This window comes from Oryzias latipes, chromosome 21 (genome assembly GCF_002234675.1).
Source record: "Oryzias latipes chromosome 21, ASM223467v1".
In the NCBI taxonomy this organism is placed as follows: Eukaryota; Metazoa; Chordata; class Actinopteri; order Beloniformes; family Adrianichthyidae; genus Oryzias; species Oryzias latipes.
Window position 1 is genome coordinate 5,286,970 of NC_019879.2, and position 26,598 is coordinate 5,313,567.

General features: G+C 40.0%; 1 protein-coding gene across 4 annotated transcripts; it reads right to left on the bottom strand.

Annotated features, from left to right (window-relative positions):
* Positions 1–1,717: 1,717 nt before the first annotated feature.
* LOC101162166 (FTS and Hook-interacting protein homolog) lies at positions 1,718–25,830 on the bottom strand. 4 transcript variants are annotated; one of them, XM_023950570.1, is made up of 13 exons: positions 25,471–25,830; positions 23,005–23,176; positions 21,993–22,467; positions 18,723–19,127; positions 18,402–18,632; positions 15,764–16,009; positions 15,320–15,487; positions 14,672–14,751; positions 13,366–13,535; positions 10,853–12,190; positions 7,177–7,355; positions 6,797–6,959; positions 1,718–6,555 (listed from the first exon to the last, which is right to left on the bottom strand). In XM_023950570.1, the coding sequence occupies exons 3-13, from the start codon at positions 22,119–22,121 to the stop codon at positions 6,236–6,238; spliced, it is 3,429 nt and encodes a 1,142-aa protein (XP_023806338.1). In that variant the 5' UTR covers positions 22,122–22,467; positions 23,005–23,176; positions 25,471–25,830; the 3' UTR covers positions 1,718–6,235. The 4 variants fall into 4 exon arrangements, with proteins under 4 accessions (XP_023806338.1, XP_023806337.1, XP_023806339.1 ...); XM_023950569.1 differs by having other exon boundaries at positions 21,993–22,472; XM_023950571.1 differs by lacking the exon at positions 23,005–23,176.
* Positions 25,831–26,598: the final 768 nt, after the last annotated feature.

A 26,598-nucleotide genomic window follows, 5' to 3' on the forward strand; every position in this document is an offset into this window, starting at 1 on the left:
TACACTCTACAGTAGAAGTTACCGACCGCATGAATAGTTTAACAGTTCAGGAAGACCAAAATGCAAATGAGCTCGCACAACTTGGATGCAAGGTAACTTTCAAATTGGATAAAGCTTTATTTTTATGTCTGGTTTTATGTAAGAAAAGAAGTCAAGCAACAAGACTACCATAAGGTGGTCTGTTTGCAGAGGGACCAGTGGATCTGAGGCACTAGGTCGAAGCTTTGCCTCTTTGTTCCAGCTTTACTAAATTACATTGTAAATGAAGGCAGTCCAGATGCTCAGCCTCTGAGTCAATAAAAGAAAGGCAGAAAAAAACTAAGCTAATGCAACAATACATATTTTTGTGTGTAATTTAATATAAAATAAACTCCCAAAATTCCATTTGTTTTCTAATAAACAAAGAGGACAGTGAAAGAAAAAAAAGAGGACACACCACTAAGTCTTACCTGTGTTCAGGTATTGGCGCCCTTTCAACACTACTCCTCTCCTCCTCTTCACTTTTACCAGCCGTCTTACTCTTATGCCCCTTTTCTCCTTGCTTGTTGCTAGGAAACCACCACCACACTGACTCCGGTTTCCTCCGTTAGCTCTGGTTTATGTCTGTTATGAAGCCAAGGAAGACATCCAGTGTCTCATTGAACCATAACTGATACTAAACAAATATGGAGAAATGTCGTTTCCTGTAGGCCACAGATTTGTCCTTTTTGTACAATTAAAATTTAGAGGGGGGGGGGGGGGGGGGGGGGGGGGCATTTTTTGAGTTTTGTTCCTCTGGAACTAAAATGTTCTGTGTCTATCTGCAGAGAAATTAGGGTTAATGACAATTTGCTCTGAAATTTTTCAAATTAGAAGCCATAAAAATATGTTTGTTATAAGTTGGTCATTATAGCTAAGCTGCAACCGGAACAGTTTCTTTTTTACCTTCCTCTCAAATACAAACATTTTTTTAAAGAAAATTAGAAATAAAAATGTACAGTGAAAGAAAAAGTGCCATTTTAATAAAAGCAGTAGAAGGGCAGTCTTTTTTTTTATATTAAAGATGCTGATTTTATTGTTTCTTTGAATACCACCTAAATCCAACAAATGCGTTTGCTTTTTCTAACATAACTTGGAGAAATTGATGATTATTTTTTGCTTTGATCAAGCCAATCAATTCTTGAAACTTTACTGTGAGGTTTAGTTGCTTTAATGTTTAAACATCCTAAAGATAGAAACACATGCAGCTAAATTTGGTTTAAGACATTTAAAGATCAAAATAAATAAAATAAACTAGTTGTAGAATGCTAGTATTTATTGTAATTATTTTGTCATTTGTGGATGGAAAGTTTGCTAAAGTTTATAAAGTCGTTACAACCAAAACTCTGTTTAGTCCTTTAGATGCAACAGAAAACTTTAAAGAAGCTTAATGAACAGATTGGATTGTTGGGTCAGAGGGGAGGTGCGTCCTCCAAAGCTTTACAACAGAGACTGCACCCAAAGCAGAACTTTCCTCATTTTCTCTCAACTTAACACTTGCATCATAGTTTTGCATCAACTGTAAGACTGACAATACTGAGGAAAAGTCCAAAGATAAGGGAAGTTGCTGAAATGGGAAGAGGAGTTTAAAGTGTAATTTTCCCTGCTTTCTGTCAAAGTTGGACCAAATGATGGCATATTTACTTCGGGAAATTGTGCTGCCTGGGAAAGACAAATAATGACACAGGGACCAACATGATATTGCTTAACAAAGAGTTTATAAATTAATAGAAACATTCCCTTTAGTAGTTCCATTCTAACAGTTTTCAAATTGTCTGTATTCTCTTTGTGTCTTTCAACGATTTTCAAATATAGAAAAATAATTCTGACAGCATTCATCATTATGTTATTTGAACATGATTTCCATTTTTTTTCCTCTTTCTCCTGTGGGTTGTTTCAAACCCCCCTGGCCTGTTGATCTTTTAACCCCCCCCCCCTCGTTTTTTACAGTATTTACACAGTGAGTCAATCCACATCATCTTCCAGCTTCAAAGCAGTAACACCAGAGCAGGTTTTGCATAGATCACAGGCACAAAATGTCAGGAGATGGAAGGTAGAAACAGCTGAAGACGGGAGAAAAAAAAAAAAAAAAAAAAAACGCATCCTGAGATGAGGATCACCAGTCGGCCTGTCAAGGATGGCACAACATTCGTCAAAAAAAACCTCCTGTAGGAATCGACGCTTTAATCAGACGGTCATGACTGCTGTTTTTTTCCATAGAGGGAGGTCTGAACTCTGTTGCTGCTTAGTGACAATCTTCAAGGATGCTATAAAACATAGATATTGGCAGAAAAAACAAATAAAAAAACGCATCATTTTCATTGTTTTAATCAGCATCTGATCATATGTAGTGTTTGAAATAAAATGAAAACAGAAAAATCTGCAACATCACACAGTCTCCTGAAGTGTAGCTTTGGGTTTCTCATGCTTTCCTCCGTTTATAGACAAAAATGTCAAATCTATTTGACACACAGAACAATTTAAAAATAAAAATGGACATTTTAAATGGGATTATTTATTAAAGCTGTTTTTTTTCCTGGTAAAATTTGTAAGACTAAATGGGTGTGCTGCACTTGTGAACGTTGAATCCCTTTTCTACAGCGGTGGTGAACATTTGAAGAGTTCTCAGAACTATGCCCAAAGATATTCAAATTAAAAAAACAATACACCACAAGAAGCTTAGATTAGATCTGATATTGAGTTCCTAAAAACTTGGAGAATAAGTTAAAAGCTGCACTAAAATGAACCGCTTACAATCTAGGAAGTTGTTTTGTGAGCAAAAATCACCACGATTATTTAAATTTCTCCCAAACGTTGGTTTTGAAGTACTAATAAAAGACATTTTACACACAAAAATGTGAAAACTAATAGGAAAAGTGTGAAGGAGTACATCAGTAAAGTAAAAAAAATCAGAAAACACAGAATTTCTTATAGAGTGGCTCCCTTTTTAAACTCGTGGCTCTTTTTATTGACTGTGTTGCAGAGCTCGAGTTCTTCCAGTGTTCAGATTACTTCACATGCTCGTCTGGCATTCCTTAAAAGGAAACAGGAAGTTCAGACATCCAAGATGGCCTCTGGTGTCCATGAACCCATAGAGCAGTCACTGCTAAGCCCCCGATCCAAATGAGCCGCACTCACAAAGACGAGCGTTTTGGCGTCGCGTCTACAATCAAAATTTCTCAGTAAAACAGGCGTGTATAAAATGTTTTTGTTTCAAAATAAAAGCACAATCTTTAATGTCAAAGCACTGAGAGCCTTCTGGGATGCAGAGCGGACGGATGGCCACACAAGTGGATTTGTCGGCAGCTGTAAGCTGAGCGGAGCAAACATTCAGTGGGAAACCTGCTGCTGCTGCTGCTGCTGCTCCCTCTAATCTGGAGGCGACAGGACGGCTCGCCTCCCTCTGCTGCGTGGCAGCTAAGTGAAACAAACCCAGCACTAGTTAACAATTACTCTAAAACCTAGTGTCCACCGGCATGCAGACGCTTAACGATCCGTTCTTTGAAAAACATTTAGAAATATGTCTAGAAATCTTGTAGAAAATTGACTCGATGAAGTATCAGAAGCGATGGCTATGGCTTTGGGAGGCTGAACGGACTCAGACAGAAACTGTGGAAAAACAGAGACGAGTCTATTGCGTGTCAGGCAGTTTCTCAGCTACTCAGAGTTGAGACAAAATGGCTAGTATGTGCAAATAAGAAAACTAAGAAGATGCTGACAGGTGATTTTGCTTTAGATTTGCTCTCGATAGGTCTGTGGAAAATACTTGCAAAAACAAACAAAAAATGTCACTTTGTGTTTTGTTTTTTGAAGTGACTCCAACAGATGGTAAAACGGCTTTTAACACTGAAACGCTGCAATTTCATAGAATCTCAGAGGAAACAAACAAAATCTATTAAACACTGAACAAAAATGGCACATTCTCACACACATTTATACTTGGTACCAAATTATGAAACGACAAAATATGACACTGAAAACAAAAAGTTTGTTAGTGTTCAGAAAATAGCAGCACATGATGCAATGCTCTTGCTCATTTTGGCCAGTTTCGTGTTCAGTTTGATGGCTAAGTCTGAAAAAAAGCCTCATGAGATGCTTTTCCACCAAATTTAGAGCAGATGTACTAATAGCAGAGGTGCGCGGTGGTGTGGTGGTGAGCGCTGTAGCCTCAGAGGAGGTGTTGGTTTGAATTTCCTATGCGAGCCCTCCCTGCGCAGATATGGGTTTTCTCTGGCAAAAACCTGCTTCATAGGTGGTTTGGTGGCTGAAAGTAATTGGGATTGGCGCCGGCAACCTCTGTGACCCTGAACCAGACTTCGCAGGGATAGAAGATATTAGATGAGATGTCAGCATTTCCAAAATTAGGAATGCTTTCACCGTTGTTGTGTTTGGAAGATGTAAAGCACATCAAAACTCAGCAAGAAACATTGGTCCCCAAGAAAATGAGGGCTTCTGTTTGCTTGCAAGTGAACTCTGGTACAGTTCACAACAATATGAACACAAATGGACTATCCCAAATAAATATGGGATAAAAAACAAAAAAACAATTGCACAAAATCGAAAAAAGTGTGATTCATCAAAGGGTAAATGTGATGCGGAGGTGAAGAAGGTTATCAATACGACAGAGGAACAGCAAAGTTTTCCTCTTTATACTCTTCTTTTATTGTTTGTTTCAGATACCGTATTTTTTGCAAGATAAGGCACAGTTAAAAGCCTAAAATGTTTTTCAAAGACGACTGTGCGCCTTATAATCCAGTGCAGCTGGTTGTATTTACTGATGTGAACACTGTCAATATGCCAGTCTGTTTTTGTTCGAGTTGCAAACAAAGTTGGGCATTTTGGAAATATGCTAACAAGATCGGGAGTTAGCATAGTCTCAGTTATGTTGGATTTAGTGGTATCAGTCTGTATTTGCGTGTTGCAGACAAAGTTGGCAGTTACAAGTATTGTGAATACGCTTATGTGGCTAATGTGTAGCTGTGTTGGACTGTTTTTTTTAAGCGTTCCTAACAAGATTGGAAGTTAGTGTGGGTTGTTTTAGCGGTATCAGTCTGTTTTCTTTTTTTTTTCTTACATGTTGCAAAAGTGAATACGCTGCACAGCTAACGCTTCTAACATGTAGCGTGTTACCAACAGAATTACTGTGAATGCAGTTAATGAAGTCTAACTGACTGACGGACTTATCTTTGACTCCTTTGTCTCGTTTGATTAGTTCGGTGCACCTTATATCCAGTACAGACCAAAAGTGTGGACTTTTGGTCTGTACTGTATATGACATAAGTTTAGAAATAGACTCTTCATAGACGCTGTGCCCTATGGTACGGAAAATACGGTATTAGCTTTTGTAACTGTTTGACTCTAGCAGACTTGGTCTACACTCATGAGTGCAATGTGAAAGCCACCACCAGCTTCTCTTTATGGCAACCAGGTATGAGCTTATTCATTTTCTCATCCATGAGCGTCACCCTTTAGGGGGGAAAAGAAAAAATAAAAGTCATTCAAACAAAAAATAAACTCACATACATAATAACATGCGTGCCTTTTCCCACGTGCAACTGATATGTCAATAAAATGGTGCAAATTCAAGAGACGAACATCAACAACAGAAAAAAATGGCATTAATCACACAGAGTTTTCCAGTACAGGTGTGGTTTGATTCACAGGACAGGAAGTGGCGCTCTCCCACTCCTCGGTTCTTCCTTTTTTTTTCCTCTTTCATCTTAGCAGTGCATTTTTTTTTTCCCAGAATAAAATGAGCATGGAGTTTTCCGAAGAGAGTTCGAGGTGTCCTGTGCGCTTTCTTCTCTTGTTGAGCAAAGTGCAGCTCTTTCACTTGAAATGTTTTTTTTTCACAAACACTAATTTTTGCTGAGAACACTTCCCGTCTGTGTCACAAAAAAATGTTCAAAAAATGGATTATCAACTAGCACCAATATATGAACGTAATTTTTTTTAACTGCGCCTTTACATCCAAATGACATTATATACACACGCCCCCCAAAACTGTGTTTACTGAGATTTGTGTGTATAGAATGGAAATATATTACAAGATGTGCACAACTTCCTAACTTTACAGATGCCGGGGTTTTTTTCAGTCTTCTTCTTGGAATTTTGGTACAAAATCTTTTCCTGTTGTTTCTCCGGAAAGAAAAGGTTTTTATGCGGCCTTTTCCTTTCGAAATAAAGTGATGAAGCAGAAGGGGAGGAGCCTACCGATCTATTCCTCTGCCTCCTTGCTCTGAGGGAAAGGCAGAGTGACAGCGTGCTCTTGAGCAAGGGCAGCCAGCTCCTTCAGGAACTCACAGAAGATGACGGTGCAGTAGACGGCGTTCTTCACCCGCAGCGCTTCGGCTTGCTTTTCCAGCCCAGATGCCCCGCCGCCCCCGCTGCCGCCGCCCCCACGGAACAGGGCGCTGTGCAATGATTGGCCTCCGTCCCGTACATGTGCAAGTGCGAGCTGCGCGGCGTTCCGCGCCCGGGTGGGGCTGTTGGTGTGGCGAAGGATCAGGTCTCCAAGAGACGGCTTCCGGCTTTTCACTGGAAGATGACGACACAGAGACACGAAAGGTCATGTGACTATAGGCAAGACGAAAAACGCATTGTAGTAGAACGAAAACTAATAAAACACCTCTTTTTCTTTCTTTTTTTAACAACAGGCTATTTGTTTTTAAAAAAATAAATAAAAGTAGAAACAAAAATGAAATCAGCTTAAACAAACAGAAAAAATGAATGCAATAAGACAAGCTCCTCCAAAAGAAGGTTTCTGCTCCACACCAACCTAGAGACTCGGAGCGCCGCAGGGTGGGAACAGCTGCAGGCAGGTCGGTCCAGTCCAGTTTGCCTCGAGCAACCAGGTACTGCTGGGCTTTCCTCAGCATGACAGGGAAGTCCTCGTGAGAGGCTGCAAAAGCCTCAATGCGGTTCTTTACAGAGCCTAAAACCTAAAGGAGTCAACAGACACAAATTTAGACTTTTGACAGACCTTCACACAGCATTTGCCTCTTATGGTTTTAATCAGGGCGGGAATTTTTTACACATCCAGAAGAGTCTGTTGGGGTATTTCACACCTTTGTTTGGTTTTGTTACAGCGATGAAACTAGTCAAATAGTCTTGTCGAGCCTCGAGCTGCTCAGAATCTGCATTCAGCTGTCGGCGTACCTGGATCAGTGACTTGACACTTGGCTGGAAGACCATGTTGGTGTTCAGCAGGAAGGAGCGTAGGAGGGGCTGAGGATAACAAGCCAGCTGGGCGACAATGCCAGTGAGAAGGATGTTGACGTATAGTGAATTCTGGAGCATGTTCTCTAGCTTGGCGAACAAAACCACCATGAATGGACCTGCACAGAAAGAAGAACTCATCACTCACAAACTCACAAGACAAAGCTTACATTAAAACAATTATAATAAATAGTTTTATACATTTTGACAAGAGTAAATTCTCTTCTCTTACTCATTAACAGCGGGACGATGTGGTATCAATGTGAGCGGCCATATTTCTTTACCAACCTCCATTTATTATTTTCCCACAGCAGTCCAGCGGGGTATTCCAGAAAGCAGGTTATGCCAGTTACCACGGTAAGTTTGAGGCTAAGGAAGTGGATAACCTCAGCTTTCAGTTCCAAAAATGGAGGTATGTTTCAGGGTTGCCATAGCAACTCATGCTCTGAACATAACCTGGTCTGGAGCAGGTTTAGTTGAAGGTTAGTTTGTTTTCAGAGAGGTGAAGCAGCATGGTGTGTCCATTTGAAGATGATTTAGTGGATGAAGAAGCTCAGATAATACTTTTTCCACCGTGAAAGTGTGGTAAGACCACATATGGATGTTGGAAAGATAAACTTTTTACATTGATTTAACTTAATTATTTGCTTCAGTTAAGCTAAATAGTTTTTTTTTTGGTTCAGTCAACTTAAAAATAACACGTAGTTATCAGAAATTTATTTTACTTTAATTTCAAATGAATTCAATTAAGTAGCGGTAGGTGTAACTTTGGTGCTGCCGTTAGATCGGCACCGCAAGGAATTGTGGGATACCATTCCCTTAACCTGTCTGCACCGATTTGGGTTTAAGTGTGGGTTTTTGTCCAAATGTGTTTAGTTGTTTAGCTGTTTTACTGTGTTTTGCCGAGTTATTTTGTCCTGTTATGTTTAATTCTTTCTGCACCATGAGTGAGAGGGAGGGGGAGGATGAGGACATTTAACAGCCCTAGTGGTGCTTTATATCACAGGAACTTAAATTAAAGTCAGAGTCATGATGGATGAATACATTTTTCATGTTGCAAATCCACACTGAATCACTCATTTTAATGTTATCAAAATGAGAATAAATGAAGATGGAAAAACATTTAATTGAATTGGAGTAAAAGTACATTTAGTTAGATAATTATGTAAATTTGAGTTGTAAAAACAATTATTGAGGTGGATAGACATAAAAAATTAAGTTGAATAAATTGAACTCATTTACTTGTAACCAACTGAAGTAATTCATTTAAGTTGGATAAGTTATATATATATGTATATATATATATACGGTATATATGTGTCACAAAGAAAATGGAAATGAGATAGAAACGTATGCCTTTACTTTGTCCGTTCTTTTTCTCCAAGCAAAAACTTATGGAGGGATTTCTGCCACCACGTTACACACAAAACGTTCTAGGTAGCAAGTGAAAATATTAAATGTTTGCTTTTCAATTACTTTATATTTTGCTTTCAATTTTTTTTTTTGGCTTTCAAATTTTTTTTTGCTTTCAAAAACCTTTTTTGCATTTGCAAAACATGTTTTCGCATGCTTTGTTATCAAATTTTTCCTATCTTTGATTTTGCTGACTACTCTGAGCGCGACTTGGCGTGATAAAACTGCCACCGCCAAAAAAGTTTTCGCATGCGTTGTGTCATATCAAATTTTTCCTATCTTTGATTTTGCTGACATTAGTTTCAGTTTAGTGTGACAAGGCTTCCATCAAACAGCTGCTGATTAGTTCAGATTCTAACCAATGAAATCACCACACTCATCTAACATGGTGTGTGCTACTGAGGCTCAGACGCTGAAGTTGCTCTTTTTATCCTTAATTTTGTTTCTTTGGATAAAGACGATTTCATTTTTTATAATTTTAACAATAATTCATACTTTTTTCTTTTTGAGGACTGATTAATTTTTATTAAATCAGATTTTTGAATTTATGGCTGAGGATTTCCTGAAACTGTAAAGTTTATCTGCTGACTTTAAATCAACAGGTCTGTGTGTAATCTGTGAATCCTGCAGAGCAAATTATTGGTAAAATGTGTGATTTTCTTTAAGATCTGTTTGTTAAATCAAAACAATAAAAGATGTAAAGCACGTATTATTTCATGCTGCACAAGTTTTTGGGATTAGATGAACTGCAGTAAAAAGCAAAATAATGACGGCTCACCAAAGGAACCTCAGTGTATTTAACAGAAGAAGCATTTTTAAATTTTATGTTCATTTTCACAGTGTCTTATGTTTTAAAACTATTGAGCGTTTGTCCAAAGTTTAAGTTTAAAAAAAGAATACTTGTGAAAAAATGCTATTTTCTCTTAATATTTCAACATTTATTAATTAAAATAAAACAATAGTTCCGGTACAAATATTTAATAGGTGTCGGAGCTCGGACGTTTTTTTCTGCTGCAGACATTTTAAACACGTTGGTCGCTACACTGACATAAAAAAACACAAAGCTCGGTTTGATTTTAGCTGCTTTGCTTCTCCTTCTGGGTTTCACTCTGAGAGAAACGGGCCAGAATGGTTGAAAACGGCAGAATCCCGTACGAACAGAACCAACACAAAGTCTCCAAGCACCGTCAATGTGAGACAGAGAACCCTGATTGGTTAGAATCTGAACCAATCAGCAGCTTTGTCACGTCAGACTGAAACTAATGTCAGCAAAATCAAAGACAGGAAAAAAGCGAGATTTGACACAACCCATGCGAAAACGTGTGTTTTACAAACGCACAAAAGTTTTTGAAAGCAAAAAAAAAATTGAAAGCAAAATAAAAAGTAATTGAAAAGCAAATATTTAATATTTTCACTTGCGACTTAGAGAGTTTTGTGTTTAACGTGGTGGCAGAAATATCACTCCATAGAAACTGGTTCTTTTGCTGATTCAGCCGTCTTACTTTTTTTTTCTGACTACGTCTCACTAAAGTACAGCACTCTCTTTTTTTCTCCACGCGTTTCCATGGTGACTCCAGAAGTGGAGCATAATTACACTAACTCGTATCCGGTCTTTTGGAGCCGACATACCCAGAGTAAGCAAGTTCAGGGGGATATCAGCCAGAGTTCAGGCTTAAAGTCAGGGTAGTTTAAACGGGCCTTCTGGAAGCACCATGTTGTTTCTGCTACTCATTTTTCTGACTGTGCTTTTGAGCAAAAATGTCTCCCGCTTGACAAACTCATCCAAATGAGCACACTCTATGAAAATACAAGCTTTTTTTACTTTTTATTTGTCACGTTGACCAGGGTAACAGGGGCAGAGTGAGAGAGTGAGGGGCGTGAGGCAACAGCTCAGCCGGATGAGGACGGCTTTAATTATAAGAATTAATTAAAGTGGCTGGAGGCATGCGAGTGCAGAGTGAACTTAGAATTGGTTTTTAAAGGTTGTCAGATTATTTTAGATAAATTTGCCAAAAAAAGTGGAAAAAGTGTCACATAGGTTTTTATAATGTACGATATATAGGAATAATTCAGCACATGATATTCTAATGACACTTCAGAAACTAAAGGTGGGCTATTTGAAACACTAGAGAGGTTGAGCGGTACTTTTTTCCCCAGAAGTAAATGAAGTTTAGGAGAGCATCGTGCATTGAGGGACTCTCACCTGTGTATGGTTGGGAGGTAGGCTGGTTGATTGGTCTTGCTGGACTTGGAGCTCCCATTACAGATGCGTCTCCCTTGGCCTCCGGGGCAGTGGGGAGCTGCTCCTCCTCCTCTTGCTGCTCAGCAGGCAGAGTCTCTGCAGCGCTCGGCTCATGTTTACAGGCGGACCGGCTTCGCTCCTTCACCCGGTCTTCCAGCTTCCTCAGCTCCAAAGTGAATGCCTCGATGCTGATGCCCTGACCGTTCGCATCCGCAGACATCTGTGGATCTCCAGGCGCCTGTTCCAGCAGCTCCTCTAGAAGGCTTTCCACGGATTGTTGTGACGGGTTGGTTTCGGGTGGATCTGAACATGTGCCGTGTGAATTAGAGGCGTCAGGCGCCAGCTGGGACGGGGAGCACTGGGAGGAAGTCTGGTTGAGGTGGAAAGATTTAGCATCACCAATGTCACGGTTACTGAAAAGGGATTTCGGGAGGGAGGGGCAGGAGACCATAGATCCATTCTGATTGGCATTTTCATCCAAATACTGCGGCTCTCCTAAGTCTCTCTTAACTTTTTTCACCTCCAGTCCTCGATCGTGACTGTCCGAGCATTCGTCCCCCTGCCTGGCTGTTCCATTAAACATGGCCTGGTAGTTCACAGTGATGGCAGAGGTAGGGATGTGAGCAGCCGGAGACGACATGGAGTGTGAGGCTGACAGAGGGGCGGCTGTGGAGGAGGAGGGGATGAGGGGAGGCACGGGTTTGGGAAGGAGCTCGTCTCTCTGCAGGCTGCGCTTCTTGGAGCGCGGTGTGAGGCTGATGCAGTTGTTCTGACCGATTGTGACATCCCACTCCCCGCTGTCCCTGTCCGAGCTGCTCCATTCAGACCGTGCCGCTGCCACGATGGCCGCCCTCTGCTGGCCCGGAGGAGTGCTGCTGCTCACCCCCTGGTGGAAAGAGAAGTGCTCGGGAAACATGGCCATGGAGGGGTTGGAAGCAGGGGGAGGAGGAGGCGGCGGCGCTGTGTTCGGAGAGGGGTTTTCTCCATCGTAGGGGGCCGACCAATCCCGGCAGGCCCAGGAGCAAACCTCGATGCCTCGCCGGGCGTCCTTCAGGTACTCCAGGAAACCCGCATCCCAGTCAAGACAGTCTGTGTGGCCGTGCTGATGCATCGGACTGTCTGGAGACAGAGGACGGGAGCCGGATGGACCAGACTGCAGCGACTCCAAGCTGGTGGAGGAGGAAAGATTTCCCCCTCCTGATCCGCCTCCACCGGCATGCTGGCGCATGAATAGAGATAAGCGGGACGGGGTGCTGGGTCGTGGGGCAGCCGGAGTATCTGTGCCAGGACTGTTCAGAACTGCAAGATAACATTAACAACCGAATTACCCTCATAACGTAAAAATCACACGATTTAGAAGCCTCTGCGGTCAAATCTAAGGCCAAATCTGACAGTTTTTTTCTGAGAAGAATTATTCGGACCTCATTTCACCCACGAGAGTTTAAGTTCTATGAATGAAATCTCCACAGACATGTTATTTATGAGCATAAAATGACTAATAATGCTTTAAAAATAGTGAATTAAATAAAAAAGATCAGTTATCACAGAGAATAAAGTGATAATTAGCCTGAATGCACAAAATTATACAGCCCAGTCCGCAAAACGACTAAGAGAAATAATATTTTAAAAACAAAATAAAAACAGCAACACAAATTAAATAGAATTTTATGTTTGAGCATTAAAAAGTATGCTGCTCAATTCGGGGATAAACCTTTCAAATGAGCAATATAGCAGCTTTTTTTCCTCCACCTGTGTTGTCTTTTTGTTTGACACTCAAACTAAGTCATTTGGAGTTTTCTAGAAGTATTTGGAGCAATTAACAGTCCATAGACATCTATTCTTAAAGTGTTTCCAGTGCTGTTGTAACCCTTGTGCTATCCTAAGCACTTTGCCATTGGGAGTTGGGTCATCTAGACCCACTAGACAGTGCGCTGAACCTTTTTTCTTCAATGATTTGTGATCTTCACTGGTGTCCATGGATTACATGAAATCTTTCCACCTTTATCCACCTTTGTCATGGTAGGGAGAACACATCAATGTAAGGGTGGGGTCATAGGATAGCACAAGGGTTAATTATGATTAGGCCTTTTTGGGCCCAAATCCAAAATCAAAAATTACAAGGACAAAGTTTTTGCAGAGCGTCAATAGTTTATCAGAAGTTTGCCTCCAAGCTGTGGAGCTGTCCGGATCTGTTGGCACAAAGCAACCCCCCCCCCTTCCTTTATCTGTCACAAATACACCATATACTGAGAAGTGCAACTTTAAACATGTTTTTTCTTTTTTCTTTATATACGTCTTCCTTTATCAGAAAAATGCCACAAGAACAAGTTAAAATTTTTCATTGCAGCAGGTCTTCCATAACATCTGAAGCTACAGACCAATAAGCCAATGCTGGCAAAATAAAAGAACTAAATGTGTTTCTCCTCCAGCTGAATGTTTATGTCTGGGGTGATTCTATGAAGCTTGCTGCTGACCTTTGCTCCAGAATGGATTATCTTCATCCCGTTCACTAGAGGCGGCTGTATACTGCCGGCAGCACTCTGGGATCAGCGACAGGAACTTGTCTGCACACTTTCCATACATGTCGGTCTCTCTGATGGCCCGACGCTGACTTAGCATTACATGTGTGCAGGGCAGCAGATACCTGCAGTCAAAATACAGAAAAGAAGGATGGATGGAAAGATGCTACATCTGAAAAATGGCAGCAAATATGTCAATGATTGACATGTTAAGAGCATCACACATCAGTCATGTGGTGGCACTCGAGACACTTTAAGTGATGCCTGAAAAACACTCAAGAATGACAGGAATTAAGGGTTTTTCTACAAAAATGTTACCTTTAGAAGAAATTGATACAAAGAAAAATCTTATGATTGAGATCATTTGCAATAAGGAAAAGCTTAAGAAAAAAAAATTGCTTTGCAAAGAGAGGCCGAAGTCCTTCTTTAAGTTCCATTTTGCAGCCGTCTGGAGTATGGGAAGGGCTGACGGCAGCACCAGCTTGATTGCCGAGTCCAGCAATAGTAAAAGTAATACTGGTTTTTACCCATAATCCACCAGTGATGCCACAATTCTCAGTTGGTGCATGACACCATTGAACCAAATGGTGGGGAAAGTGAATCATTCCAGCCTTCCAGTATGTTTACGTTAAAAATGTCAAACAACTGGTGTGCTAAACTTAAGAAGGATTTATTATTTATTGTTCTGTTACATGACACCAGGCTTAGTATACGCCAACTGAAAGGTTTTTCTTCATTGATACTTGCTTATTAGCAAATTTAACAAATTATGTTTGTTGTTGTTGTCGTCATTTTTTAATACGCAAATCATATATGGAACCATAACAAAAACTGAGACATAAAAAAAAAAAGAAAAAAAAATTGAAGGTTGAACCAATTTCTTAGGAAAGTGAATGGATCTGTGGTAACCACCAGAAAGTGTCACAGGATTTGGGTCTAGTTACCTTAAAATAAGATTTTTGAACATAACAATAAGGTCACAAAGTTACCAACAGTATTACAGATATACTAGACAGAAGACAGCAACTTGAGCAAAATATTCTCCTGACTGCAAAAAATATATATAAATATATATAAATATATATATATATATATATATATATATATATATATATATATATATATATATATATATATATATATATATATATATATATATATATATATATATATATATATATATATATATAGTGATGGATAACTACGGTGATACACATGCATTACACAATACACATATGTTCCCAGCATCAAATCAACCAACCTGAAAACCAGCTGCAGCATGACATCTTCACAGTTCAACGACAGAAGAGTCCTGAAAAGACTCAAGGACACCATGCAGAGCTGCAGAACAAGGAAACCATAAATGAAAGTTAGCGTATGAAGGTTAAACTGCATATGTGTCTATACTTCTTCCCTAACTAGGCCCTAAAATTGTAATAGCTTCATATTATCATAACAAATGTTTTTTCTCCATTTTTTTATTTAGGGAACAGAGATGCTGTGTTGAGCAGCCAGCAGATTTAATACACAAAATGTTAAAAAAAATTATGAGCAAAGAGTGGGGGGGGAACTTAGCATTTACAGTTTTTCATAATTTTCCTTAAAGGTCGTCTTAAATCTTTAAACTCTGAACAAAGATTTAGTAAAAGGAAAAAAAAACCTGTTTTTATTTTCCAAAGCAGAGACTCTTCAGTACCAACAATTCAAAAAGGCATGTTGTAGTCAAGTGTAAACCATTTCTAACACACAGAGCCTGGTAGAGGATTTCGGTGCCGTGTTTATTCTTGTTTGCCACTTTCGGCCCGCTCACTTCCCACACAGCTGACTTCAGCTGACTTCAGCAGAGAGCCTCAGGGTCCATCAGAGAAGCTCGGGCTGATGAAAAATCCTAGATGATGAGCACACTGACCCTTGAATTGCTGCTTATGCGAATGAGCAGGGTGTCCAGGATTGTGTCATTGTCATGGCGATGCAGCAGGATAAAGCGTAGAAAGGTTTTCAGGAGGGAGGTTTCCGTGATGCTGCGCAGGAACAGATCTAGGTAGGCGGTGCTGGCGATCATCTCGTCCACAGATGACTAAAAGCACGCACAAAAGAGTCAGCGGCAAAACTGACAGAAAGGCCAATACTGGATTTTCTGTAAATAGATATCAACAGTTTTATATCAACAGAATTAGAAAAACATTTTTTTAACCCCTTTAACCTTTTGACGCAAATGTGCAACAAACCACTTCTGCTCCAAAATGACCTCAATTTAGCAAAGCAAAAACTTTAGTGAATCTTTTTTTTGTCGTTGGAAATAAATGTAGACATCAAGGGTTTAGAAAAACAACATCCACAATTGACCTCCTACCTTATGCAGGGCAGGGCCCATGACCGGTACAAGGAAGCCGTTGTGGAGGTAGTCCAGAAGCTGGGAACTGACTGTCGGATGTGCGACCTGCACCACGGCGTTGCAGAACTCAAGAGAGTTCATGAAGAGCACGAGTGAAGACACGCCCATCCAGTCCTCTCGCCGCAGGGCGTGCCAGTCGTCCCCCCGAACCTCAATCTTCCTGGGCAGAGAGGAGTAGAGGGCGCTGAGGCCCGTGGCCAACACCTGAGGACACACAGAGCCGCTCGCCAATAAGCATCGCTTTTACTTTGCAACATTAGCAGAGAGAAACCAAGCATCTGATCTAAGTCCTTTGTCTGGAAGGATGGAGGCGCAGACAAAACAAAACAAAATATGAAAAGTTAAATTCATACCTACAATTTACATTTTCATAAAAAAGACTTCAGATTTAACAGTCAATAAACTAAAGCAGAGAATTCCTCAAACTGGATTTCCAATAACAATTTATCCTAGTACCTCCTGTTGCCAGGTTATGCAATATTATGGGCTTAGAATGAAACAAAGAAAAACCTCAAATTTAACCTGGAATTCTAAAATGACTAATAACATTTCCAATTAAGGACTTGTATCTTGTTTTAATATTTAATCTTGATTCATTCAGACTGCAGGTACTGTTTCTTCAAAAACAAGTCCAGATTCTGGGAAACTTGGAGAAAGAAGGAATGTGGAGTGACTGAGCGATGGTGGAAGCGGCAGTCAGAGGAGGTCGCGTGCGATGAGGGCGAAAGCAGCGACAGAAAATAGCACAGCCGTGCAGAGACTAGCGGCTCTCTGTGAAGCCGAGTCTGCTGGACCTTTCCAGCTCTAAGTAGGTCAAGACGGAAGCTGCTGGAAGGAGGACGAACAGAAAGTAGGTGAGGAAGGTCCATCTTAAGACGCAGATTTAGATGGATGACCACAGGATTTAACAAAGCATCACTGTTTAACTCTTTAACGTAGTTTAAAGTTGAAAAGTTGAAAGGGAATGTAAAAAAAACAGTTTCCCAACATCTAATAAAAGCCTGGATTAGGTGCAATTTCATTCAGCAAATGTGCATTAGATATTATCCATTATGTCCACGGTACTTTTGATCTGGACTATAATTATTCAACAGCTCTTCAATCACATCTAGTGGCAGCTGCATGTAACAACAACAACACAACATCGGACATGAACAGCTATGACAAATTTGTGAATGCCTTACTTCCAGCTCCCAAAAAGACTAAAGCAAAAATGACAATTTGATTAAAAAAATATTTTTATCATCTCCAACATTTGTACTTTTAGAGCACCTAGTATACCCTAAACCTTAGTTTCCTGACGTGTGAAATACTAGTGCATCAAGGTGACTTTTAAAAACAACATAAACATACACAAGTGCATAAACGTAAGAGGTGAACACGAGACTCTGTTGTGTATATTTGCAGATTCAAAGCATTTCTAAGTGTTGAGTGAGAATGTAAAACTTTAGAGGGAGATTATATTTCTGAGGTCCGAGGAGCCTCAAATGCTGAATGTTGTGTAGCAGTAGCTCTAAAGTTGAGTTGCTGATCGTGACTGTGAGAATGTTTCACTTCCTAATCAATCAATCATGTCTTTAACCCGTTTCCCGGTTGGTTTGATTATTTTGTCACATTCACAGAAAGTCTCCAAATGCAGCTGATTTGAGGAAGTAGATAAGAAGGACGGGTTTGTCAGAACGCCTGATCATCTCCTTCCCACAACTTTATCACACTGAATCACCATTGCATTAAAAAACACCCAAGACTTGTGCGCACGATTGCGTCTCAGGGTCAGAGCTGGAGCGAACGGCGCATTCCAGACTTAAAAACCTGTCCCCGACTATCACATCAGCACTGAGCAAGTCCTGTTCGCATGGACTATGTGTGCATCTACACGCACTGGATGAATCCGATCGATGTGAAAGCCAAAAGAGGAATGGCACTGGAAGCCTGGAGACATTTCTTTTGAAAAACCAGCAGCATTTAATGTTTAGGAAGAACCTAAAGACAAGAGCAATTCTAATAAATATATACATCAAAATACACACACTAATCCAGTCCAAAAATAAACAAAGTGCAGCAAAACAGAAAAATTACAACAAGAAACATTAACAATTAGGGGACTAAAACTGGAAAATGAATGGGACTGAAAGTCAGCAAACATTTATTTTGAAAAACCAGTTTAAATGTTTAAAAAAACAGTTAAGATGTTTAAAAAGAAACAAATAAATAAAAAGACTCTTATAAATGTATACATATAAATGCACACATATATGCACACACGCAATATATATTGTATTCTTAAACCAGAAAAGAAATGGTTTAAAAAAACAAAACACAAAAAACGCTACAAGAAAATGCAACAATTAGGGGCTAAAACTATGGATTAAATCTATAAATTACTATTATTTGCAATGAAGTTTTAATAACAAGAAAATTATATGTTAAAGGACTGCAAATCAAAACCTGTAAAATCTTCTTTTACCTTTAAAAAGGCACCTAAAAAAACTCTGTCTAAGCTAGATTCACCAATGAAACAATTTTCTTTTATTTTGCATTTATTGACATGAAAGCATCCCAAAATTGAGACCTATTCATGCATAGCGAGACTTACCGGGCAGAAGTACGAGTTCTCGGCGATGTAACGTGCTGCGGCTTTGTGGCTGGCCGAGGCCGCCATCACCAGCAGCAGTGCGTCTCGGGCCTGCTGCCCGATGGCGCCGTCCCGGTGGATGAATGGGACGAGGAGGGAGAAGATGAGCAGGTTGGTGGAGCCCTGCTGGGCAGGTGAAGCCCGGAAGAGGAGTTCTAAGATCACTGGCTGCCGAGCCATCGACACACAGACCTGCAAGACATTAAAATTACAGATAAAAACTCAAATAAAAGGAAATAATAATTTCATTGAAAAGCAGCTTTTTTTTTTCCTTAGAAGCACCTGGTTGAGGAGAAGCACCAAGCTGTTCTCCAGAGCGAGGGGACAGCCAAGTTCTGGGTCAGCACAAGCTCCCAGCAGCCTCAGCAGGGGGTGGAGGACGGCGGTGTGCTGCAGCAGAGGCTGCTGGGATTGACCGATGAGCATTTCAAAGAGCTTCAGCAAAGCCCCCTGGCTGTCTGGGTCCAATCCCCGGCAGAGGTGCCACTGCACCAGGCGCTCTAGAATATTCTCTGTGATCACCAGCTCCAGTATGGGGCCCATGGAGGCCACGCCGAAGCCTCCCTCTGAGCTCTCAGCGGGCCGCTCCTCCGCCAGCAGACACAACATCTGGTCCGTGTTGTTCCTCACTGCAGTCAGGTCGTCGCTGGAGGACGAGGACTCCCGCTGGTCCAACACCCAAGAAACCTGAGTGCAGGAAACACAAGACCAGATTTAAAGAAATCCTCAGAGGGAGTTTCATTTGAACCTCAATAGTGTTGAATTCAAATGTGTGTGGCTTTGTGTCGCTCTTTATATTTTAGAGCATATTAAAAAAAACGAAATAAAAAAATGTAAACAGCCTAAAATGTAAAGCTAGGAAAAAACGTATTAAATACATTTACCGTATTTTCCGGACTATAAGTCGCACTTTTTTTCACATTTTGGCAAGGGGTGCGACTTATACTCCGGAGCGACTTATATTTGAAATAAATTACATTGTTAAATAATTTCACATTTTCGTTATTTTCACACTGACAACCGCAAGAGGGCGCTCCAGGCTCGAAGTGGTACTTTCATACTGTCAAGTGTGTTTGTGACCTGTGTGCTCCCACACTTAAATACAATTTATCTTAACTTAAGTAGTATTTTACTAATAATTTTTCAGGTTAACAAATATGTATCATTTCAATACAAACATTTGTATGACATTTTAGAACTTTTACCGGTAATTATTTTTTGTTCATTTAACCCAATACAAAAACGTGACATATTAAAAAGTCCAGCATTGAGCTTACCAGTAGCCCTTAAAGTCCAAGTCCTGCTAACGCAGTGGTTTGAGTTCAGTGTCCAAGTTCATAGAATAGCTGCCGTCCTCCAGCTCAGATCTTACACATGGCGCAGTGAAACGCCGTTTTAAGCGTTCCCAGGTTACGCGCTGATTAACTTCATTGAGTTCAGCTGGTAACGGCGCGCGTGCATTGTTCTCCGTGCTGAGTGCACGCAGGCTGCTGCGCGCTCATGTGTGAGGTGCTGCGCGCTCATGTAAGGGGCTGCGAGCTCCAGGTCACAGCGAGTCAACCACCTCCGCTGATCAGCGTGACACATACCACTAAAAACAACTGAGGAGGGCTGAAAAATGCCACCAAAAAGAAAATCATACTCTGCAGATTACAAGCTGCAAGTAGTGAAATATGCAGCCGAAAATGGTAATCGAGCAGCAGAAAGAAAGTTTGGAGTGAGCGAGAAACTTGTGAGGGACTTCCCGTCAAAGTGCGACTTATAGTCCAGTGCGACTTATCTGTGTTTTTTTCTACTTTGTAATGCATTTTTGGGCTGGTGCGACTTATACTCCGGTGCGACTTATAGTCCGGAAAATACATTCATGTTGATGTCTCTCGAAAATGAGAGCATACAACAGTTACACAACAATAATTGTCTTGTTCTTAAAGCGGGTAGTCCTGCATTTGCCCGTCCTGTTTGCAGTTAAAAAAAAAAACTTTAGTGGTAGATATTTTAACAAATATGTATACAGAGTGAGGCATTTATGTTCCATTATAAAGTCTGTGCAGCAAATGGAAATCCACCATGTTGAGGCAATTCTGAAAAAGAGGAACTTGAAGAACTTCACAAACAACAAACGTGCAAAAATATCCATCTTTATAATAGACTGAAACTGTACCATATTTTTATCCATAATTAGATTTGACATTGAACTTAAATGGAGATCTGATCCTTAAACTTGTAGCTGACAGGTGATGGATACACCTTTAGCTCTGCAATATTCTTAAGTGGACGTTCAACATTTATAAGGCTTATTTGTTCTTTATAAACCAAAGCGCTGCACAAAAAGCAAAAAAAACAAAAAAAAACAACAGGTAACAGGAAGACGGATCAAGTTTATCAGAAACAGACGCAACTTAATCACAAAAAAGATGTATCAAGTCATTGCTCAAATGCTTAAAAATAATCCACAATGCAGTTTATGTCTTTAGCAAATTTGCACGAAATAAAATCCAGCATTTTGCAGACAACGTAGCACAAAAGTTCTGAGGGACAAACTTAATTAGATTATCTGATCTCTTCTAAAATGCAAGTCAGCGTGACCAGATATGACGCCGCTGATGTGGCGGCGCGTTTGGCTAAGACGTGAGAGAACGATGACTTTACTTTTGGTGAGTGTTGCACAAACAGTGGCTTTTGTTGTGCAAACAATATTCCACAACTCTATGTGTTTTGTTTGTTTCTTTACATGTATGTGAATGAATCAAGGCTATTCTATACAAACGATCATATTGCATATTCTGGTGGCCTGAGGCCATCAGAACATGCAATATGATCGTTTGATTGATTAGGATCAAAAGGAACATAATATTGATGAAATGTTGATGAAACGGCCTACTAGGTCACTTTGTGGGGTCTTTTGTGATAAACTGAGGTAAATCACCATTTGGTGTCTCCATTGACATATTAGGCATTGACTGCGTTTAGAAAATACTCCAAACAACCTAAAAAGTACTAAATAAATATAAGATATGTTTGATTTTTTCCATTTAACTAGACTTTTTTTTTTTTTACAGAGGAGCAGTGAGATGTTTTGTTGCTGCTGCAGTTTCCCACGATCCCAAAAACTAGAAGAGAATCCATTGTCATTTGTTTTTCAGATGTGATCCAGTTCTGCGTTTTGTGACGGCGGTTCTTGTAAACACGGGAGCCCGTAAAGTGTCAAAGACGTGAGCCACAACCACAGCTTCTCATGCACACACCTGTCTTTTTCACATGAACTCCCCCCCCCCCCCCCCCCCCCCCATTTGTACTCCCTATTCCCTGGAAATTGTCACTTTACTGTCAAAACAGACTTTTATTTTGGTAATAATTGGTTTCTAGACTACATGTTTCCTATCATATGTGGTATTTTGATAATTAACTTAAATTAAATTCAAAAACTTCTAACATTTGATTAATATTTTTGAAATAAAGTTGCTCTAGTTTTTCAGTGCATTTAAGGAGAAAAAAAAACAAGAGGTGAAGAAGTTATAGTTCTCAGGAATAAAGATAAAGATAAATGCCCACCTGTCTCCAGTGGTTCTTGAACACCATGAGGCAGGTCTCCGGGTCGGCGGTGCAGGGGCTGAGGGGGGCGGCGGTCCGACCAGACCGGCTCCCAGGACCACGGGGGTTTAACCTGCTCAGCCAGCTCATACTGACCCCGGCGTGAGACTGGTAGAAGGTTTCACCAACTCAAACTCCCAAATGACAGAGAAAGTCTGAGCAGGCAGACGAACAATAGAGAAAAATCAGAGAGGAAGGAGAGAAATGATAAGGAGCACGGGAGGAGATGAGGGAGAACAAGGTAAGAGAGAGGAGGAGGGGAAGAACCCGTTTGCAAACAGAGAGGAGAAGGAGAAGAAGAGGAAGATGTGATGAAGGAGCTGTCACTGTCGGTCTGAGCAGCTGGTTTACATGTCGCGCCGCCCTTTCCTCCCTGTGGACCCTGTCATCCAGTCTGAAGCCAACACCACTCCATAGTGGGCCAGGAGGGGGCGCTCTGCTCTGTCAAGGCAATTAACCAGAAAGAAACAAACATGAACAGTTTCTCCATTAGAAAAAAATAATAATCTTAATCTCATTTTGAAACTGATCATGCAGAGAAATGAGGACTTTCAGAGGCCAAGATCAAAAATCCTGCATTGCTTTCTAGGTCAGTTTCTGCAGGGCGGCAGTAGATCATCAGAAATTCACCTCTTAGTCTTAGGCATGGTGCTGAGCAACCACGAAACCCTTCCCCTCCATGTTGTCGAGAGCTCTCTGTTTACACGCTCTACCACTAGCTTGCAGCCCCTCACATCCCTAACTTCACAACACTGGTGCAACAAAAATGGCGTGCAATATTGGAGCTATCCAGCCGTCTACAGAACAGACCTAAAGTTTGGACACACCTTCTCATTCAAAGAGTTTTCTGTATTGTCATGACTATGAAAATTGTAGATTCTCACTGAAGTCATCAAAACGATGAATTCTTATCACATGTGGAATTATATACATTAAAAAATGTGTCATATTGTAGGTTCTTCAAAGTCGCCACCTTTTGCTTTGATTACTGCTTTCCACACTCTTGGCGTTTTCTTGATTCTCTCTTCTGGTCTGTACTCTACATGCCAGCTCGGATGAGAAAAGCGCAGACGTCCATGGATCTAGTCGTATGACGCATCAGAATGAAGCAGAGCAGAGAGCTTGTGGTCCGCCCAGCAGGTTTTCTGTCACAGAACAGTTCTTTTTCAAACAGTTTTTTTTTGTCTGCTCTTGATTCACAACAATTGAAATAAAAGGTGATGTAGGGCAAATTTAAGCCCAAATGTTGCTATACATAATTGGGCTAATCAGAAAAATGCCACAAGAATACATTAAAAACACCAAAAAACACAACTGCCATCAGAGGGGGTTATTTAGGAACAAATGCCTGCCATTACCAGTTAGTTAGTTAGTTAGTTAGTTAGTTAGTTAGAAATAATGTGAGACTTTCCTTAATAAAATGACTAATTTTTACATTAAACACTAAATGACATAACTTATTTTCTGAAAAGTAGTACAAGAAACTGGGTTTATGGATCTGATTTTTTAATATTGCATCATGTTGTAGCTAAAGATAAATTTATTATAACTGTATTAATCCATTTTTAAACCTAGTCCTATTTCTGATACACTTGCGTACAGACAAAACCCTCAAACTAACATCCGCCCCACCACTGCACCATGACCGACCCCATATAATGCAGAAATATAACTAAATCTACTTTGATATAGGGTTTTATGTCTACATTTAGTTAGATGTTTTAAAAAAAAATGTTTTGGGGAAAGCGTTTGGTAGGTAAAAGTGGAAAAATTCAAAAAATAAAACTTTGTCAAGTTGCAAAAAACAAAAAAGCACATTTGCAAAAAAATAAAAATACATTTTTAACTGAAGAAAATGTAGCTCCAAATCTTTAAGGAAAAGTTCATGAATTTGTCGTTTTGCGTTATTCCGCAGACTTCAGTGAGTTCAGTAACCTAATTTCTTCCTAGAGGAAGAAAACGTTTGAAGAAAATAACAAATGTGTTGTTATTTCTTTTGTTTTTTTACTAGTATAATTTACTACACAAAGAACTGTTAATATCTGGTCTACATGAAAATACTTTTAAAGTATTGTTATATGTCATTGTATAACAGCTTAATGAGTAGAAATATCAAAAAGTTCACTTTGTGTGGGCTTTTTCAATTAATTCATCATCTCTTTGCTATTTATTCAAACTACATCAATAAATATACAGTTTACATAATATTAAGGATCCTTTATTATGTTGAATACAGATTATCTAAACATAAAGTCAATTAACTCTCAACAAAAGCCCAGAAACTTAACAAGATTTGAATTTTCTGGCAAACACTCCCTAAGACAGAAGGGAAATACTCATAAAAGTGTTCAAAGTTCAGCTCTACACTCCAAAACAGGGAGGTGGCTTACAAAGACTTGAGACAACAACTGGCAACAGAGCGCTTGACTCAACTGTGACAAACCCAGATGACAAAGTCTAAGGTTTAGAGTCGAGACAGACTTGGAGCAGTAAATAGTTATGTTTCCAGTTTTGTGGGGATTTCCTGAAACAGGCAAAACCCACAAACTACTTTTATAACACAAGATCTTCAAAAAGCTCTCATCTTATTTTTAATTTCGGTCTGGTATTGACTCGCCGACTGGACAGATTACATCATAGTGGAAGGTTAACAAAGGGAGAGATGTGAGTCAAAAAGGGAGTATATATTTGGATTCCCGTTCAACTGTGACAAAGAAAATCCTGAGGAAAAACAGGACATATGAAACAGTATGCCTGATATTTGTCTATTTAAATCTAATAGCTCAGATGCAGACATGCTTCTACACTATGACAGCTTCCTTATCAAATTAACTTCAGATTGTTTCTACTAAACAAAAGGAAGACAGCTGGGGCTGTTCTGTGCAGAACAGCAAGAGATTCCATTTAAAACAGAAACTTCTACGCAATATTTCCAACACAGAACGTTTTTTTATATACTGCAGCTAACAAGTACTCATCTATCAGTAATTCACCGCCAACAATTATTTTAAAATCAAATTCAACTGCATTTAAAATTGACACAAATAAAATAGACAATAATAATGAGAGTTAACAAAAACAGAACCAAGCAAGTGGTTATCAATTGACATCTGAGGTTAAAATGTTGAGTTTAATGAGTGACCTCCTTAGTATGACGGTAAATACAAACATAAATCATCAGTATTACTATTATTAGGAACACCCCCTTTATTACATGACTATGTTACGTGAAGCCTTTATTTTGAAAAGAATGTCGTTTCAGCCAATCAAAGTGGCTGGCAGCGCTGTAGGTGAAAACAAATCACTGCTTTCTGATAGTAAAAACGATGTGGCAGCTAGGTACTCCTTACAAATAATAAGGTTTTTTTTTTTTTTAAACGACACATGTTAATAGACACTTTTTGCGCTAAAGAAGTGCGTTACTAATGCGGTCACGTACCTTAGATATCCACGGGAGTCTTAACGGTTTAAAAAAAAAAGGTGCGGGTTTCGTCGGGATAACTACCTGCTAGCTGGTTGCTAGCGAGTTAGCGACAGTCCGCGGCTAATGACTAGCTGCTGGTGAAGACCACAATGTCAGAGCAGGACTCGGGAGGCTGACGGGGGGAAAAAATGTAATCGCCACTGCCGAGCTGACCCACATTGCTCCGAGGACCATAATAAATGAACCACTCCTTCGTTCTGACAGCTGAGCATCCTGTTAGCGTCAGATAAACATCCCATTCGATGGTTCCTCAAACACTCCTCTCCGTCCCGCAGCCATCTTGCTTTGACTCCTCCCACACAGCGGTGCAGCGGCTTAAAGAAGAAAAAAAAGACAGAAAGAAACGGCGAACGCCGTGACCCCATTCAGTGTACACTTTGTACCGGTGCGGACACAATGTCTAGTTTGCTTCAAACTGTGAAATGTATGTTGAGGATGTCCATTCGGTTTTGTTTTTGTTTGTTTTTTACTTTGAACAAAACACATTAAAAAAAGGGATAAAAGAGGAAAGCAAACAAAAACGGGCTTCTAACAGTGGTGTGTCCAGAACATTTTGACCGGGGTGGATAGAGGCACATAGCCAAATGAAACACAATCCCCCCCTTATCTTCACCAGTGTAAACCGTACAGTTAAACTTCAATTACAACAGTATAATAGCTGCCATATAAATAAACAAATTTGCGAGAACAAAAAAAAGAAAATTATGAGAAAAAAGTGGTAATTTTACAAAAATTAACAAATGATATGATATAATTTATACCATGGTCCGGGTGAATACTCGATTCTGATTGTCTGCTGGGTGTGCATTAAAACCTAATAACCGCATGGTGAAAAAATAACCTCACCTAGCTTAAATGTTTTGTGTCACTGTGCCGGCTTCTTTAAAACAACCTTTTGCTTCATCATTTGGACAAAAACAAGCGGTAAGAGGTGAACTTTCTCTCTGAACTGATGCTTTATTCAACCCATCGGAAAGATAAGCATATATATATATATCGCAGAATCTTGCCTGCAGCGATGGTGCGGCGTGACGCGGACTATTCGTTCCGCATCACGTAACAAATAGTCCAGTTTTTGTGAGA